The sequence below is a fragment of the Geotrypetes seraphini genome, chromosome 12 (genome assembly GCF_902459505.1).
Source record: "Geotrypetes seraphini chromosome 12, aGeoSer1.1, whole genome shotgun sequence".
NCBI classification, from domain to species: Eukaryota; Metazoa; Chordata; class Amphibia; order Gymnophiona; family Dermophiidae; genus Geotrypetes; species Geotrypetes seraphini.
Window position 1 is genome coordinate 26,156,524 of NC_047095.1, and position 20,498 is coordinate 26,177,021.

The 20,498-nt window shown below is 46.9% G+C and overlaps 1 protein-coding gene across 1 annotated transcript in view; it reads right to left on the reverse strand.

The window, feature by feature from the left end:
* LOC117346438 (DBIRD complex subunit ZNF326-like) overlaps positions 1–20,498 on the reverse strand; it is a 148,247-nt gene that overhangs the window by 10,672 nt on the left and 117,077 nt on the right. The window contains 1 exon segment of the mRNA XM_033915980.1: positions 1,111–1,206. Coding sequence (XP_033771871.1) covers positions 1,111–1,206 — 96 coding nt within the window.

Genomic DNA, 20,498 nt, shown 5'->3' on the forward strand with positions numbered 1-20,498 from the left:
AATCACGAAACAGAAAATAATATCATTTTTTCTACCTTTTGTTGTCTGGTCATTATTTAAATTATGTTGTGGTCCCAGGCTCTGGTTGTCTTCCGATAACTCGCTTGCCAGGATCTCCTTCTTTCTTCTTCCCTTTCCTTCCTCCATCACGGCAGCTGAAGATAGGCAACTCCCCCAGTGGTCTGAGACAGGAGGGCAGAAGAGGGCAAGAGGCCATCCAGGAAGAAGACAGGCCCTGATGTCAGCATCAATCTATTGACACTCAGGCAGGCCCTGCTGGCACCAATCAATCACACAACCATCTCCAGGCACAGCACATCTCCGCCAATGTAAAAAGGAGCCATATCGAAATCGTAGCCCCATATGGCTGTGTCGCAACCACCAATGTCCATTCACATCCCCTCCCCCCCAGGGTCCTGTTTCAGCACCTTCAGGGGATGTGCACCACAATTCCCTGCCGTTCACAGATCAAAAGAAGTCGGCGGAGACTGGAGGGAAACCTTTGAAGTCAGCAGAGGCAAACATGATCACTACACCTTCTCCTCCTGCCTCACTACACCTTCTCCTCCTGCCTCAACTATATTACAGAACGCATTTGATTCGAGGTCCATTAAAGGAAAGAAACAGCCTCAACAGTTAGGGAAGGTTGTCACGAACCAAGCTTCAGACTTGCGTCCTCCCCCACCTCTGCCCTGTACCAGACTCTCAGAAGACTTACGTCGGTCTAAACAGCCTTCTCTGCTGCCTCTAAACAGCTCTACCGCCACCATAGCATGTTCCCGCCCCTCCTCTGACGTACGGGACCGCAGCAGCAGGAACGTTATATGGTGGTGGCAGGGCTCCAATTTCAACACAGCTCCTTTTAACATTAGCAGAGCTGCGCTGCACATGATGGAGGGAGGAAAGGAACAGCGGGCCTGCGGGCCTTGATTTAAAGGTACCGGGAGGAATGGGGGGTTGGTTATATTCGCTCCATAAGACGCACCCTTATTTCCACCCACTTTTGGGGGTGTGTGGGAAGTACGTCTTATGGAGCGAAAAATACAGTAATTTGGTTAAATTGACTCTGGTTATCAGATGCTATTATAATTTACCTGCAGCTCAACTTACCTTACGATACCGCTCATAACGTGCCTTCATAATTGGATTATTCAAAATACTTGTAGCAGTCGGTATGCTCTCCTTTTTTATTTGTTCCTTGTATGCCTAGTTTAAAAGCAAATGGTAAATATTACACATGGCATAAATTGAAATACAGAATTGTTCATGCTTTAAGTTGGATACTTATTGCTCAGATTAAGTTGGATTCAATTACTAACCTTGGTTTGCAAGTAACAGGGTTTGCGAGTGTTTTGCAAGATGAGCAAAATACTCAAGCAAACTAACTCGCAAACTGAGCGTTGACTCGATAAGCGAGCGTGTCACACCACTCCACCCCGGAAACCGGCTTCTCTCCCCCCCATGGCCCACCCCAAACCCGTACCGCCAGCGGACATCGGCACGCACCAACCCACAGGACATACGTGTGCCGGTGCTGAAAGAGCCTTCCGTTGATGCTCTCTGCTGGGCTGCTGCGGGGCCTTGAGCATCTGCACATGATCAAGGCCTTCTGGCTCCCACCCTCTCCGAGATTCTCATGAGATTGTTGGAGAATCCGAAATCTCATGAGAATCTCAGAGAGGGTGAGAGCCAGAAGGCCTTGAGCATGCGTAGATGCTCAAGGCCCCGCAGCAGCCCAGCAAAGAGCATCAGCGGCAAGTCCTGCCCAAAGACGCCCAGCTCGCCTTTGTGCGACTTGCTGTGGTTGCCTCAGACAAAGGTAATGTTCAGGTTGGCTATCCACATGGCGTCTATCATGCCCACACTCAACAGGACGAAGACATTTAGCACAAACAACGGCAGCTGCCCCTCCATCTGGCTTGTCCTGCTGCTGGGGCGTCGAGGAGAGAATGCTGTATGCCCTAGCTCGGGTGTGGCCGTTAGTCCGTATGAGACGGGGAGAATCACAATGCACTGCACTGCCTCTTCGTACCTTGCCAGGTGTTGCTGGCACCCCCCCTCTCAGCCCACGAGCATACAGGGCGGGGCTCTAACCTGGTCACCTGCTGGAGGAGGGAAAGTGCACAAATCGCTCTGACAGGATCTTGTGTGAATTGGTAATTGTCTTTCAAGGAAGTGAGCGTTTCAGCACCAGCACACGTATGTCCTGTGGGTTGGTGTGTGCTGGTGTCCGCTGGAGGTAAGGGTTTGGGGATGGGCCGCGGGGGGGGGGAAGGGGAGAGAAGCCGGTTCCCGGGGTGAGGTGAAAGCAAGCAGCGCCAGTGGCCTCAGGTAGGGGTGGGATCTGTTTTGGGAATGTAGAATGAATCATCCGAGTTTCCCTTACTTCCTATGGGGAAACTTGCTTTGATATACGAGCGCTTTGGTTTACGAATTATGCTCGCAAACCAAGGGACCACTGTATATATTTGTATGCTGGGGAAAAAAGAAAAACAAACAGCTACATAAAAATGTTACACTTTATTTTATCACAAACTATGCCAGACAAACTTGGTTTGAATCAGCAGACCAAGGGCTAGATTCACTAAAGTCAACGATCATCGCTAAACCTGTTTTCACAGGTTTAGCAACAATCACTGTTAACTGACCCGATTCACAAAATGACCCACCATGTGTTTTCCCCCTCAATCGCCCATTTTCTGATCCGGCCATGCAAATTAGTAAAACCCCATGCAAAATAGCTAAGTGACTGATTCACTTACATGGCTTGGCTATTTAGCATCGGGTTTTATTGATCCTAAAACCCAATTGCTGTAGACCTGTCAGTAACTGTGTTTCTGACAGGTCTGCCTGTTTGTTCATTTTTTTTCAATGGTACAGATATTTTGTGTGCATTACACAAGCAAAATATCTGCCCATAAACAAAAAAGAAAGAAAACAAACCCCCACCGCTGCCACAGCCCTCCCCCAAACAATGCGACCCTGAAACAAACAGCAGGAGGGACGCTCACGCCCTCCTGCCACAAAGGCGCTTACTCCCTCCCCCCCGAAAAAAAACATTAGGAGGGATGCCCACTCCACTCCTGCCTGCTCCCTCCTCCCCCCTCCGAAAAAACAGCAGGAGGGATCCCACTCCCTCCTTCCCGGAAATATGTTCCCCCCCACCTCTGAAAGAAAAGGCAGGAGGAATGCTCACTCCTTCCTGCCAGACACCCACCTCCCCTGCCCCCCTTCCCCTCCAGGTCTCCAGTACCTTGAAGTTGGGAGCAGGAGGTACTGAAAACACCTCCTGCTTCTACCGTGATGACACTGCACAACTGGACGACTTTCTGGGGAAAGAGCAAGCTATTCAGGAAGGATGGACTCCACCTCAGCGGAGACGGAACGAGGCTACTTGTAAGCAACATCAAGGGAGAAATTGAGAAGTTTTAAACTAGGAAGAAGGGGAAAGCCGACAGTCAACCAAGAGTCGATGGTTCAGGAACCGGTATACCCAGAGGATACCGTGGAGGAAGATAGCAGGGAAGACTCACCAGATCATAGGAAAGACAGAAATCCTGACATCGAAAGGGACACAAGAGGGAAGGAAATGCAAGAAAGTAACAGGCCGCAAACTCAAGTGTATGTACACGAAAGCAAGGAGCCTAAGGAATAAGATGGGGGAATTGGAAGCTATGGCACAAAAAGATAACTTTGACAACTTCGGCATCACGGAAACATGGTGGAACGAGGAAAACGTCTGGGACACTGTGCTACCGGGATATAAGCTATACCGCAGAGACAGAGTAGGTCAGAAAGGTGGGGGTATTGTCCTATACTTCAAAGAGGGAATTGAGTCTATCGGAGAGAACATTACGAAAGCGAAAATTAAGGTAGAGTCTCTATGGGTCAGGAGAGAGCAGGATCTGAGCAGGAGAAAAAGCAGCTACAGAGAGAGGCAGAGGGAGAGAGAAGCCAAAGGGGGAAAAAAAAGCAGAAAAAACAGCAGGAAGAGAAGCAGAGGCAGGAGACCAAGAGGGGAATCGGTGAGAGTTAGCTCCACACCCCCCCCCCCGACGTCCACCACCAAAGCTCCGCCTTAAAAGGGGAGGGGCCAACAGAGCAGAGTTGATCTGAGCAGGAGAAAAGCAGCTACAGAGAGAGGCAGAGGCAGAGAGAACAAAAGGGGGAAAAAGCAGATAAAAGAGCAGGAGAGAGAAGCAGAGACAGGAGACCAAGAGGGGAATCGGTGAGAGTTAGCTCCACCCCCCCGACGGCCACCATAGAAGCTCCACCTTAAAAGGGGAGGGGCCAACGGAGCAGAGTTGATCTGAGCAGGAGAGAGCAGGAGAAAAGCAGCTATAGAGAGAGGCAGAAGGAGAGAGAAGCCAAAGGGGGAAAAAAGCAGATAAAAGAGCAGGAGAGAGAAGCAGAGGCAGGAGATCAAGAGGGGAATCAGTGAGTTAGCTCCACCCACCCCCCCGACATCCACCACCAAAGCTCTACCTTAAAAGGAGAGGGGCCAATGGAGCAGAGTTGATCTGACTCTGAGCAGAGAGCTACAGAGAGAGGCAGAGGCAGAGAGAACAAACGGGGGAAAAAAGCAGATAAAAGAGCAGGCGCAACCATAGCAGACCCAGAAGGCATCCACAGCAGATTGGCAAGCAGACAGCAATGGAAGCAAGATGTTGAGCTACCCAGTTTTCTGCATCGTCTGCCATATGTATGATTACCTCCCCTCTGGGAGGCGGTCTTACGTATGCGCCCGATGCGGAGAACTGGAGAGCCTGAAGAGACAAGTCAGACTCCTGGAGGGCAGAATATTGGAACTGGAGGCACTTCAAGCAGGGGAGGAGGGAGACAGAGATGCAGAGAACGTCCAGACAGAGGAAGCAGAGGACAAGACAGAAGACACCATCGAGGAAGAAGTCCGAGAGCTGGAGAAGTTCATAGCGGAGGCATACAGGGAGGCCGTGGAAAATCACCAACAACAGTGGAACTGCCGAAAGACACCTACAGAGAGTGTGGACCACCCGACAAACAACCACCAGGAAGAAATGGGTGATACAGTAGCGAGAACGAAGGATACGGACCTGCGGCAGGAGAGATGGACATACACCAGGGACACGGACCTGAGGATGGAGAATCAGGAGAAGATAGAGAGGACACCAATCGTTGTGGGCGACTCCATCATCAGACAAGTTGACAGCCACATAGCGGGAGGAAGACTTGATCGGCTGGTGACCTGCCTACCGGGAGCCAAGGTAGAAGACATAGTGAGCCACATCGACAGGATCCTCAACAGTGTGGAAGAAGAAGATACGGCGGTGGTGATCCATGTGGGGACGAACAACGTGAGCAATAGGAACTACAACAGGGAAGTACTGAAGGACCAGTTCCGGATGCTAGGAAGGAAGCTGAAGACCAGAATGCAGAGGATAGCATTCTCGGAGATCCTGCCGGTATCCAGGGCAGATGAGAAGAGGCAGATGGAGCTGCAACCAGTCAACGATTGGATGCGGCGCTGGTGTGAGGAAGGATTCCACTTCGTGCGCAATTGGACAACGTTCTGGGGGAAGAGTAAGCTCTATAGGAAGGATGGACTCCACCTCAGCAGAGACGGAATGAGGCTACTTGCAAGCAACATCAAGAGAGAAGTGGACAAGTTTTTAAACTAGGAAGAAGGGGAAAGCCGACAGTCGACAGAGAGAGAGAGAGTCGATGGTTCGGGAACCGGTATACCCAGAGGATACCGTGCAAGAAGATATAGGGAAAGACTCACCGGATTACAGGCAAGAGAGATCGAAAAGGACACAAGAGGGAAGGAAATGCAAGAAAGGAAAAAGCTGCAAACTCAAGTGTATATACACAAACGCAAGGAGCCTTACAAATAAGATGGGTGAATTAGAAGCCATAGCACAAAAAGATAACGTTGACATCATAGGCATCACGGAAACATGGTGGACTGAGGAAAACGTCTGGGACACTGTGCTACCGGGATACAAACTATACCGCAGAGACAGAGTGGCTCAAAAAGGTGGGGGCGTTGCCATATACGTCAAAGAGGAAATTGAATCTGCTGGAGAGAACATGCCACAACTGACGGATAAGTTAGAGTCTCTATGGGTCAAAATTCCAGGAACAAATGGCCTGGAAACGAAGATCGGCATCTACTACCGACCCCCAGGGCAGTCCAAAGAAATTGAAGGAGAAATGACATGAGATTAAACGCAACTGCAAGGGAGGCAACACAGTTATCATGGGTGACTTCAACTATCCGGGAATAGACTGGAACCTAGGCACCTCCGGCTGCATTAGAGAGACCAAGTTCTTGGATGCTGTAGGCGATTGCTTCCTGGAACAATTTGTCAAGGAAAATACTAGAGGAAATGCAATTCTGGACTTAATTCTAAATGGTCTGCGAGGACCAGCACAAGATGTAGAAGTAGAAGGGACGCTGGGAAGCAGCGATCACAATATGATCCGCTTTGATCTGGACGCAGGGGAGAAACATTGGTCCAAAACGACAGCCACGGCACTGAACTTCCGAAAAGGGAATTACGGATGAGACTCATGGTAGGGAAGAAGATTAAGAAGAGGATAAGCACTGTAAAAATGCTAGAGCAAGCTTGGTCCCTTTTTAAGGACACAGTCACCAAGGCGCAAAATATATATATACCGCGTATCAACAAGGGATCCAAGAGGAAAAAGAACAAAGAACTGGCGTGGATCACTGTAGAGGTGAAGGAAGCGATCAGAGACAAGAAAACTTCATTTAAGGAATGGAAAAGGTCAAAAACGGATGAAAACTGGAACAAGCACAAACAACATCAACGCAGGTGCCATAAGGCGGTAAAAGGGACCAAAAGAGACTACGAGGAAAAAATAGCCAAGGAGGCGAAGAACTTCAAGCCGTTCTTTTGATATATTAAGGGGAAACCACCCGCAAAGGAAGTGGAGGGACCGTTGGATGACCATGGAATAAAGGGAGCACTAAAGGAGGACAAAGCATGACAAACTGAACACATTTTTTGCATCTGTATTTACCGAAGAAGATGTACACAGCATACCGGAACCCATCAGGCTACATGCTGGAAACGAAAATGGAAAGCTGACAGGATTGACGGTCAGTCTAGAGGAGGTATGTAGGCAGATTGATAGGCTTAAGAGTGATAAATCCCCGGGACCGGATGGCATCCATCCGAGGGTCATCAAGGAACTGAAAGGGACCATAGCTGAACTGCTTCAACTAATAGCCAATCTGTCGATCAAATCGGGAAAGATTCCGGAAGACTGGAAGGTGGCGAATGTTACACCGATCTTCAAGAAAGGTTTGAGGAGAGATTCGGGGAACTACAGACTGGTGAGTCTGACCTCAGTACCGGGAAAGATGGTAGTCACTGATAAAGGACAGCATCATTGATCACCTTGACGGACACGGGCTGATGAGAACCAGTCAGCACGATTTTAGCAAAGGCAGATCGTGTTTGACGAACTTGCTGCACTTCTTTGAGGGAGTAAACAGACAGATAAACAAGGGCGATCCAGTTGACATTGTATATCTGGATTTTCAGAAGGCGTTCGACAAGGTTCCACATGAACGGCTACTTCGGAAAATTGCAAGCCATGGAATTGAGGGTGAAATACGTGGATTAAAAACTGGCTGGAGCATAGGAAATAGAGAGTGGGGGTAAATGGACAATACTCGGACTGGAAGAGAGGGTGCAGTGGGGTGCCGCAGGGCTCAGTGCTTGGACCCGTGCTCTTTAACATCTTTATAAATGATCTGGACATAGGTACGACGAGCGAGGTGATTAAATTTGCGGATGATACGAAGTTATTCAGAATAGTAAAGACTCAGGGGGATTGCGAAGATCTGCAACGTGACATAATCAAGCTCGAGGAATGGGCATCGACATGGCAGATGAGGTTCAACGTGGATAAGTGTAAAGTGATGCATGTCGGTATATCAAAAATCTCATGCACGAATACAGGATGTCCGGGGCGGTACTTGGAGAGACCTCCCAGGAAAGGGACTTGGGAGTTCTGATCGACAAGTCGATGAAGCCGTCCACACAATGTGCGGCGGCAGCAAAAAGGGCAAACAGAATGCTAGGAATGATAAAGAAGGGGATCATGAACAGATCAAAGAAGGTTATCATGTCGCTGTACCGGGCCATGGTACGCCCTCACCTGGAGTACTGCGTCCAGCACTGGTCGCCATACATGAAGAAGGACACGGTACTACTCGAAAGGGTCCAGAGAAGAGCGACTAAGATGGTTAAGGGGCTGGAGGAGCTGCCGTACAGCGAAAGAGTAGAGAAACTGGGCCTCTTCTCTCTCGAACAGAGGAGAATGAGAGGGGACATGATCGAAAATTCAAGGTACTGAAGGGGATAGACTTAGTAGATAAGGACAGGTTGTTCACCCTCTCCAAGGTAGGGAGAACAAGAGGGCACTTTCTAAAGTTGAAAGGGGATAGATTCCGTACAAACTTAAAGAAGTTCTTCTTCACCCAGAGAGTGGTAGAAAGCTGAAATGCTCTTCCAGAGGCTGTTATAGGGGAAAACACCCTCCAACGATTCAAGACAAAGTTAGACAAGTTTCTGTTGAACAAGAACGTGCGCTGGTAGGGCTAGTCTCAGTTAGGGTGCTGGTCTTAGACCAGAGGGTCGCTGCGTGAGCGGACTGCTGGACATGATGGACCACTGGTCTGACTCAGCAGTGGCAATTCTTATGTTCTTATGTAAATGGAACGGAAACGAAGATCGGCATCTACTACCAACCCCCAGGGCAGTCCGAAGAAATTGATGGAGAAATGACAGACGAGATTAAACACAACTGCAAGGGAGGCAACGCAATTATCATGGATGACTTCAATTATCCGAGGATAGAATGGAACCTAAGCACCTCCGGCTGCAGTAGGGAGACCAAGTTCCTGGATGCTGTAGGCGACTGCTTCCTGGAACAACTTGTCAAGGAAAATATGAGAGGAAATGCAATTCTGGACTTAATTCTAAATGGACTACGAGAACTGGCACAAGGTATAGAAGTAGAAGGGACGCTGGGAAGCAGTGATCACAATATGATCCTATTAGTCCATATTATCATTTACTTCATTGGCTGTCTTTGGAGGCAAGAGTATTATTCAAATTTTCCTGATATAGGGATTGTCTGCAGCTTACCTTTTTCCTCATTTTGTGTTGCATAGACCATCAAGAAAAACTCGAAACTTCTACTTATTTGCTTATCCAAAAATTAAATTAAGACCTTCTTAGATAGGACCCTAGCATATCAAGCTGGTAGGCAACAATCTTGATTAGGTAAATGTATTCAGCAAGCTATGTTATCCTAATGCTGTTTTTGGAAATTAATTAAGACCACTTTGTTCAATAAGTTTATTACTTAATGAGAGTTTTATTATTGAAATTCTATTTTACAAATATTTGTATTTTTTACTGAATTATTGTATTTCGCTGATTAGCCAGCTCTTTTTAGTGTAAACCGCCTAGAACCTTTGGTTATGGTGGTATAAAAGAATAAAGTTATTATTATTCAGAGTAGTGAAGACGCAGGATTGCGAAGACCTGCAACGTGACATAAACACGCTCGAGAAATGGGCCGTGACATGGCAAATGAGATTTAACGTGGATAAGTGTAAGGTGATGCATGTCGGTAACAAAAATCTTAAGACACGCATACAGGATGTCCGGTGCAGTACTTGGATAGACCCCCCCCCAGGAAAAAGACTTGGGAGTACTGGTCGGCAAGTCAATGAAGCCGTCTGCACAATGCGCGGCAGCGGTTAAAAGGCAAATAGAATGCTAGGAATGATTAAGAAGGGGATTACAAACAGATCAGAGAAGGTTATCATGCTGCTGTACCGGGCCATGGTACGCCCTCAACTGGAATACTGCGTCCAGCACTGGTCGCCGTATATGAAGAAGGACACGGTACTATTCAAAAGGGTCCAGAGAAGAGCAACTAAAATGGTTAAGGGGCTGGAGGAGTTGCTGTACAGTGAGAGATTAGCGAAACCGGGCCTCTTCTCCCTTGAAAAGAGGAGACTGAGAGGGGACATGATAATGAAGGGAATAGACTTAATAGACAAAGACAGCTTGTTCACCCTCTCCAAGGCAGAGAGAACGAGAGGGCACTCTTTAAAGTTAAAAGGGGATAGATTCCGTACAAACGTAAAGAAGTTCTTCTTCACCCAGAGTGCGGTAGAAAAATGGAACGCTCTTCCGGAGGCTGTTATAGGGGAAAACACCATCCAGGAATTCAAGACAAATTCCTGCTGAACCAGAACGTAAGCAGGTAAGGCTAGTCTCAGTTAGGGCACTGGTCTTTGACCTAAGGGCCGCCGTGTGAGCGGACTGCTGGTTACGATGGACCACTGGTCTGACCCAGCAGCGGAAATTCTTATGTTCTTATGGCTAAAACGTCTCAGGCTCCTCCTGTGGGCAGGGCCTGAGGCATCTGAGCCAGTCAGTGGCTTCCTTAGGAAGGAGCCTAAGTAAGTCCCTGATTGGCCATTTGTTTTGGGAGATGCCTGAGGCATCTGAAACAATAAGGACCTTAGGCCCCTCTCTGGCATCACATGATGCACCGGAGAGGGGCCTAAGGCCATGTCATCACCTGCTCCCAACTTCAAGGTATGAGGGGCCTGGAGGGGGAGGGGGGCATCCCTCCTGCCTTTTTCTTTGATGGGAGGGGGAGGTCTTTCCGGACAGGAGGGAGTGGGCATCTCTCCTGCCATTTTGGCTTGGGAGTACTAGTGCGGAATGGGGAGCTTTTTTAATGGGACAGAATGTGTGTAGAACATCTGTTCCATTTAAAAAAAAAGCAGAAGCTCTAACAGCAGTGACAGGAGGCTGCTTTCTGTCACTAAGGGCTCTGCATTGTGTCAATTGCTCACTGAGCGACTGAGTCGGTGGGTTTGCATGCAAATTATTGGCAATCAATCGCTGTTGGAAAATCAGCTAGAAAATCAGCCAACAGCGATTGAGTCGCTATCTTTAGTGAATCTAGCCCCAAATCTTTATTTCTTCCTGAACCATTATTTGAAAGCATCTCCTAAACCACAAATAAATACAAATAAAATTTGCAGGTTATGAGTTTAGCAACAACAAAATGGTTGGGAAGGCCTTAAACAGCTCAAGAAGGTAAAAATGACATCAACTTGAATTTTCAAAAGAAGACTGGTCTTTTGCTCCAAATTTTGCTATTAATGAAAAGGTTTTCCTGTATCACTCCATAGCATTGACAGTATCTTGAGTTCTGTATGCACTTCTGGTTGCATATCAAGATACAGGGGAATTAGAAAAAGGCAACCAAAATGATAAAGGGGATGGCATGACCTATACCCTGTGAGGAAAGGCTAAAGAGGCTGGGGCTCGACAGCTTGGAAAAAAGGCAAATAAAGCAAAGTTATTCACCTGTAGCAGGTGTTCTGTGACAACAGAACATGCATTCTCACAATGGGTGATGTCATCTGACCGAGCCCCAGTGCGGATGCTACCCAGTGTTCTCTCTCTTTAAAAAGAACTTTGACAGCATTCCACCTTGCATGTGTGAGTGCCTTCCTGTGCAGCACAAGCATATGGTATCAGAAGTACAACACTACGACTAGAAAAATACAACTCTTTGGGGAGGCAGGAGGGGATATGAAAATACATGTCCTTCTGTCCTCAGAGAACATCTTCTACAGGTAAGTAAGTTTGCTACCCCTCTCTGGGTTACCGAAAACAGCAAATAATAATAATAATAATAATTTTATTTCTTATATACCGCCAAAGCCATAGTAGTTCGAGGCGGTTTACAACGAAGAAGGACTGGACAATCAGCAAAAATGGTACAATGGTACAATCAGCGAAAATAGGTACCAGAGCAAATGGTACATACAGAAAAAAGGAACAATCAGCAAAAATGGTACAATCAGCGAAAAGTAGGAACAATCAGCGAAAATGGTACAATCAGAGAAAATAGGTACGATCAGAGCAAAAACGTACAGTGAAGGTCAAGACAATCAGAGAAAGGTATAAAAAAAAAAAAAGGGTAAAATCAGCAGAAGAAGATGCAGTTTAATGGGAAGCAGGACGTGGCGAGATAAGAGGGGCCATGGGTAGTGCTTTGAGGTCTTGGGTTGTAAATCGGGTGAAAAGATTAGTTTTTAGTAGTTTCCTGAAGTTTAGGTAGGATAAAGCGTGTGAGATGATGTGGGACAGCCAGTTATTGAGCTGACCTGCTTGGAAGGCAAGAGTTCTATTTAGATATCTTTTGTAACGGCAGGCCTTAAGAGTAGGATAGCTAAATAGGTGGGTTCTACGTGTGTGTCTGGATGGGCGGTCTAGGATAAAATGGGGTACCAAGTAAAGAGGGGCAGAGCCAAGGATAGATTTGAAACAAAAACAGGCGAATTTGAATTGCACTCTTGCTTCCAAGGGTAGCCAGTGAAGTTTGTGGTAGTAAGGAGTTAAGTGTTCCCATTTTTTTAGTGTGAAGATCAGTCAGATTGCCGTGTTTTGGATGGTTTGCAATCTTTGAGTGGTTTTTTTGAAAGATCCTAGGTAGATAATGTTGCAGTAGTTGAGTAGACTTAAGATGGAGGATTGCACAAGTAAGCGGAATGAGGGAGCGTCAAAGTATTTTCTGATGGATCTTAGCTTCCATAAGGTGGAGAAGCCTTTTCTGACCAGAAGATCAGTGTGAGTTTTGAAGGTAAGGTTGCAGTCGAGAGTCACTCCTAGAATTTTTAAGGAATTTGTTATGGGAAAGACTTGGCCATTCAGGGAGATTGAGGGGTCTTTGATTTTGTCGTTTGGACTCGCCAGGAAGAATTTGGTTTTATCTGAGTTGAGTTTCAGTTTGAAATCGGCCATCCAAAGTTCAATTTGCGTTAAGATTGAAGCTAGGTGATTATTTATCTCGGGGGTTATGTTGGTTAGGGGAAAGACTAAGGTGATGTCATCGGCGTAGATGTAGAATCTGATCTTCAAGCTTAGCAGTAAAGGGCAATGGTTACTCATAACAGAAAAATTAACCAGAACCCAATCAACCCAGTCCTGTTGAGTGGGTGCAATCTGAAAAGAAAGAAAATGGGCCTAGAAGGGAGGAGTTAGATTCTAGACACCAAACAAATTCTGCACAACTGTCTAAGCCAGCTGTCCCATCTGGTGTGCTGTTTGAGGCAGTAGCAAGATGTACATGTGTGCACTGAAGACCACATTGCAACTCTGCAAATCTCAACAATGGAGATTGACCTCAAGTGAGCTACACAGCCACAACTCTGACAATGTGAGCTGTGACATAACCCACAAGAATTAATCCAGCCTGGACATATGCAATATGTCACATATGCAATATGCCAGCCACTGAATAGAGAACTATTATTACTATTATTAATTATTTCTATTTGTCTTTGTGCCCTCTGTGTTTGTCTGTATTTGTGCTGGCTTTGTATGTATCTATGACCAGGAGAGGAAAGGCACTTTTAATGAGCAATAACTGCTTTGGTTCAGTGTATCAGTATTTCTGTACTGCGGTTGCTGAAACTGCCTCTCCTATAGAAATGCATTGGACCTTTTTTTTTTTTTTTGGGGGGGGTGGAGGGTGGCCTTTATTTCTGTGACTGCCTAAAAGAGACCTGCTCTCGATTCTTGTGGGCTTGTTGAGGCTGGGGGTACTGGGGCACGTTGGGTGCTCTGGAGCAAATTCACGTTGATTGCCCAGTGCCAGGTGTGCAATCAGTTTATGGGAACTGGTCTCCGTACATGAAGAAGGACATGGTACTACTCGAAAGGGTCCAGAGAAGGGCGACTAAGATGGTTAAGGGGCTGGAGGAGTTGCCGTATAGTGAAAGATTAGAGAAACTGGGCCTTTTCTCCCTCGAACAGAGGAGATTGAGAGAGGACATGATCGAAACATTCAAGATACTGAAGGGAATAGACTTGGTAGATAAAGACAGATTGTTCACCCTCTCCAAGGTAGGGAGAACGAAAGAGCACTCTCTAAAATTGAAAGGGGATAGATTCTGTACAAACGTAAGGAAGTTCTTCTTCTCCCAGAGAGTGGTAGAGAACTGGAATGTTCTTCTGGAGTTTGTCATAGGGGAAAACACCCTCCAAAAATTCAAGACAGAGTTAGACAAGTTCCTGCTGAATCGGAACATACTCAGATAGGGCTGGTCTCAGTTAGGGCACTGGTCTTCGACCAGAGGGCCACCGCGTGAGTGGACTGCTGGGCAGGATGGACCACTGGTCTGACCCTGCAGCGGCAGTTCTTATGTTCTTATAGCACTACCAGACGCACGCAGTGCTACAGAGTCACAAAGAAGAAAAAAACAGTCCCTGCTCGAAACAGCTTACAATCTTAACAGCCAAGACAGACAAACAAGATGTTATGGATACAGTTAAGGGGAACAGTTAATCAGCTGGCTGGGTTGGAGGGCAAAGGAGCAGGGTTAAGAATTGAAGGCTATATCAAAAAGGCAGGTTTTCAGTCTGCTTTTATACAAGGGAAAGGGATTGACAGACAAGTCAGGTAATTTATTCCAGGTATAGGGGGCATCTAGATGAAAGAAACAAAGTCTGGAATTGGCAGTGGAGGAGAAGGGTAAAGCTAAAGCAGCTTATCTGAGGAACGGAGTTCTCTGGGAGGTGTATAAGGAGAGAGAAGCGAGGAGAGGTATTGAGGGGCATCTTTACCAATGGATGTTCCCATCCAGTTTGAGTCAAAAGAAACAAAAAGCTGCGTGAACTGTAAGGGCTTTAGTCTGCACTAGATGAAAGACTAAGGCTCGTTTGAAGGCCAAGGCGTGCTTTTTACCAAGATCAGCAGGTGGCTTTGGAAAAAATGTTGGCAACACCACCACCCTCTGTCACCTTCCACTCAACCAGTTCTTGACCCAGCCCGTTACTTTGGGAACCATCCCGAGGGCACTCAGTTTCTGTGTAGAACACTGTCAAAAAGCTTTGATCAGATTTGTCTGACAAGACCTACCTCTAGTGAATCCATGTTGCCTCCGGTCCTGTAATCCACAGGATTCCAGAAACTTCATCATTCCCTGTTTTAAAAGTGTTTCCATTAATTTGTTTACCACAGAAGTCAGACTTACCAGCCTGTAATTTCCTACTTCTTCCTTACTTCTACTTTTGTGGAGAGGGACCATATCCGCCCTTCTCCAGTCCTCCAGTACCACTCCTGACTCTAGAGACTCGTTGAAAAGATCAGTCAGCAGAGCTACCAGAACTTCCCTATGTTCCTTCAGCAACCTTGGATGTACACCATCCGGCCCCATCACTTTGTCTACCTTTATTTTAGCAAGCTCCTCACGAACACAACCCTCTAAAAATCGATCAGAGACTATTACTCCTCCATCCCTATTCACATTTGGCTTCTGCGGTCCCGCTCCTAGCGCTTCAGCCATGAACACAGAACAGAAATATTTGTTAAGCAATTTAGCATAATCCATCCTAATCCCTTTAAATGACATAACAAGCGAAACAATTGATAACCTTTCTCACATAATGACCGAAATTGAAAAATGGACAACCAACTTCAAACTGAAATTAAACACAGAAAAGACAAAAGTCTTTTTTAGCAAGCCCCAAAGACAACTCTCCAGTACATCACTACAATTAAATGGCCACAATTACCAAATCTCCAAAACCATAAAAATACTGGGTATCACACTGGACACACACCTAACCATGGCAGACCACACAAACTTAGTGATGAAGAAATGCTTTTGTATACTCTGGAAACTAAGGACCATCAAAAAATACTTCGACGCCACGTCCTTTAGACTACTGGTGCAGTCTCTGATCCTATCAACACTAGATTACTGCAACATTGTTTATCTAGGTATCCCAAAAATAACAGTACAAAAATTAAGAATAGTGCAAAACACGGCAGTCCGTCTAATCTTCAGACTGAGAAAAAACAACCACATTAGCCCTTATTACAAAAAGTTGCACTGGTTATCGATGGAGGCGCAAATTCTGTTCAAATTTGCCTGTATCTGTTTCAAGCAGGCCTGGGGTCTTGCACCTCCCTACCTACAACCTCACTTCATATTACACAATCCCACAAGACCATCCAGAAACTAGAATATCTTTTTGTACCCAAAGATCACAGGCTGCAAATACAAATCCTTTTTGGACAGGACCTTCAAGTTCCAAGCAGGCAGACAGCAATCCTGGCTGAATAACTACATAAATAGAGCCAGTCTGACCTACGGCACATTACGAAAATCAATTAAAACCGCTCTGTTTGACAAATTCATCTCCTAAACAGAAGCCTCTCCACTCTCATGGCTATTTTCTCTATCTTTCACGATGTAATTTGATATTTTCTATCTATTTCTTATGTAATCTTCACTTCTTGCCTCCTGTAATTCGCTGATTGTCCAGCTTTCTTCGAATGTGAACTGCCTAGAAGTCTCTCGACTATGGCGGTATAGAAGAATAAAGTTATTATTATTATTATTTTATCAGCTTCTACATATTCCTCCCCGTCACCTTTGAGTCTCACAATGCCACTTTTGCACTTCTTCCTTTCACTAATATATCTAAAAAAAATGTCTTGTCTCCCCGTTTTACCATGTCAGCTATTTTTTCTTCCATTTGCATCTTTGCCTTCCTGACTACACAACCAGCCTCTCTTAACTTTTCCAGATATTTTTGCCTGTCTTCCTCTTTCTGTGATTTTTTGTAGTTTATGAAAGCTAACCTCTTATTCCTTACCTTCTCAGCTACTACTTTTGAGAACCAAAGCAGCCTTCTTTTTCTCTTACTTTTACTTACATGCTTCACAAAAAGGTTTGTCGCCCTAACAATCACTTCTTTCAGTTTTGCCCACCGCATTTCCACTCCTTCCAGACATTCCCATCCAGACAATAATTCCTTGACATAAACCCCCCATCTGAACAAAGTTAGTTTTTTTAAAGTCTAGAACCTTTGCTTTTGAATGAGCCCTCTCTATACCCATCTTAATATTAAACTGCACCATGCAGTGATCACTGGATGCCAGATCACCCACTGTAACATCACAAACACTTTCCCCGTTTGTAAGCACTAAGTCCAGTATGACCCCCATCCCATGTGGGTTGCATTATCAACTGCTGGAACAGTTCTCCTTCTAGATAATCCGGAATCTTCCTACTTATAGAAGACCCCGCAATAGGGATACCCCAATCAACATCCAACATGTTAAAATCACCTATTAGCAAGACTTCCCCTGAACGTCCACACGGTAATGTCACACAAAGGAATGCAGAGTAGACCAAACTGCAGCTTTACAAATATTCACCAGAGGCACAAGGGAAGACTCAGCCCAAGAAGCCGCCTGACCCCGAGTGGAATGAGCCTTGGGAAATTCCAGAACAGACTTCTTCTGAAGAAGGTATGCGAAAGCAATAGTCTCCTTGATCCAGTGTGCAATGGTAGCCTTGGAAGCACCATCCCCCTTACGAGGACCCGCTAAAAGGACAAAGAAATGATCCGATTTCCAGAACTCTTGGATCCGCTGAACATAAGAGCGAAGGACCCAGCAGACATCCAACTTATGCAACTGCTTCTGCTCCAAAGAGCCCTCCCAACATTCAAACACCAGAAGGACTACGGACTAATTGACATAAAAAGGCGAGTTGAGTGATGTCTTGGCGGAACCACTATCCGCACTCTTCAATCTCTCCCTTAGTACAGGTAACATCCCGATGGACTGGAAGACGGCTAACGTCATTCCACTCCACAAGAAAGGCTCCATGATGGAGATGGCAAATTACAGACCAGTGAGCCTCACATCAATAGTGAGCAAACTAATGGAAACCCTAATCAAACGCCAATTGGATAGGATCATGGACGAGGAGAATCTACAGGATCCCCGCCAACATGGATTTACTAAAGGGAGATCCTGCCAATCCAACCTGATCAGCTTCTTTGACTGGGTGACGAGGAAGCTGGATGCTGGTGAGTCCCTGGACATCGTCTACCTGGATTTCAGCAAAGCATTTGACAGCGTACCACACCGTAGGTTGCTGAGCAAGATGAGTTCTTTAGGATTGGGTGACACATTGACCAAATGGGTTGGGAACTGGCTTGGAGGTAGGCTTCAGAGGGTAGTGGTGAATGGCACCCCCTCCGAAATGTCAGAGATGATAAGTGGAGTGCCACAGGGCTCCGTCCTGGGCCCAATCTTGTTCAACATCTATATAAGAGACTTGAAAGAAGGGCTCCGAGGTAGAATAACATTATTCGCCGATGATGCCAAACTAAGCAATGTAGTGAGCAAAAGCACAACAGACAAAAATTCAATGGCAGACGATATGATGCATGACCTACTTCTACTGGAGCGCTGGTCTAGGTCCTGGCAACTCAGTTTCAATGCCAAAAAATGCAAAGTCCTGCACCTGGGGAGCCGAAATCCATGCAAGGTTTACACCCTAAATAGCGAGATCCTGACAAGAACTGAAGCAGAAAGAGACTTAGGGGTGATTGTCAGGGAAGACATGAAATCTGCAAACCAAGTGGAGCAAGCTTCATCCAAAGCAAGGCAAATCATAGGTTGCATACGCAGGAGTTTCGTCAGCCGTAAACCGGAAGTCATTATGCCACTGTATAGATCCATGGTGAGACCGCACCTGGAGTACTGTGTGCAATTCTGGAGGCCGCATTACCGCAAGGATGTGCTGAGACTGGAATCGGTCCAGAGAATGGCCACCAGGATGGTCTCGGGACTCAAGGAGCTCCCATACGAGGAGCGGTTAGGGAAGTTGCAGCTCTACTCACTCGAGGAACGTAGAGAGAGGGGAGATATGATCGAGACATTCAAGTATCTCACGGGCCGCATCGAGGTGGAGGAAGATATCTTCTTTTTCAAGGGTCCCGCGGCAACAAGGGGGCATCCGTGGAAAATCAGGGGCGGGAAACTGCACGGTGACACTAGGAAGTTCTTCTTCACTGAAAGGGTGGTTGATCGCTGGAATAGTCTTCCACTCCAGGTTATTGAGGCCAGCAGCGTGCCAGATTTTAAGGCCAGATGGGATAGACATGTGGGATCTATCCGCAAAGATAAATAGGGAGGGTCCTTAGAGTGGGCAGACTTGATGGGCCGTGGCCCTTATCTGCCGTCTATTTCTATGAAATCACCTTTGGCAGAAAGGAAGGAACAAGCCGCAACACAACCGGCTCCCTAGAAAACTCCAGCAAGGGAGGTCTACAAAACAAAGCCTGCAGCTCTGAAACACATCTCACATAACCTAGGCGCAAAAGCACAGGCAGGACCAGATTAAGATCCCAAAACGGAACCGAAGGCCACACCGGAGGCCGAAGCAATTTGGTCCCCCTCAAAAAGTGAACCATGTCCGGCAGAGGTCAAGCGCCGACCCTGCAGCAACCCGCAAAAAGTGGACAAGGCCACAAGCTGAACCTGGAAAGAAGACCAGGCCAGGCCCCTGTCCAGGCCATTCTGCAAGAACTCCAAGATGTTAGGCAAAGAAGTGCAAAAAGGAACCACTCCGCGCGCACCACACCATTCATCAAATAGACACCACACACGCACATAAGCCCTAGAAGTGGAAAGTCTCCGGGATCCCAAGAGAGTTGAGATCACTTTATCTGAATAATCTTTCTTATCTAAGTGTTCCCGCTCACGAGCCAAGCCGTAAGACAAAAGGGACCTGGGTTCAACATCGGAATGGAACCCTGAGACAGAAGGTCAGGCGAGAGGGGCAGAGGAAGAGGATCTGCCACAAGATGAATCAGATCTGCATACCGTGGATACCGGGACCAATCCAGGGCCGCCGGGATGCCTAGTAATGCGTACAGTAGACCTGCGATCGGCCATGGCTGCACCAGAGCATCCAGTTCCTCAGCCTGAACATCCCTGCGCTGACTGAAGAACCGAGGTGCTTTGGCATTGACTCTCGTGGCCATCAGGTCCATGACCGGCCGACCCCAAGTCTGCACAACCAACTCGAAGGCCACGGGATCGAGACACCACTCTCCGCCTGGATATTCTCCACTCCTGCTATGTGGAATGTCCAGAAGATGAGTATCTGCCCAGGCTATGAGCAGAGCCGCCTCCTGCGCTACCAGACGACTCTTGGTTGCCCCCCACTCCCTGACGATTGACATGGGTCACCGACGTGGCATTGTCCGAGAGAACCTGAACAGACTGGCCCGTCAACAAGGTCTGGAATGCAAGCAACGCCAGCCAAATGGCTCTGGTCTCCAGAACATTGATCGACCAAGATGCCTCCTCCAGAGACCAAATGCCCTGAGCCGACTGACCAAGACATTGAGCTCCCCAACCGAGAAGACAGGCGTCTGTGATAATGACTGTCCACTGGGGCTGATCCAGATTCACTCCCTGCACCAGATTGGAAGACTGCAGCCACCAATGGAGACTTGATGAGCCAACCCCCAAAGAGGAATGGGAGAGTCCAGATCGTGCACTTGGGGCGACCACCGCTGAAGCAGAGCATGCTGATGCGGGTACATGTGAGCTCAGGCCTAACG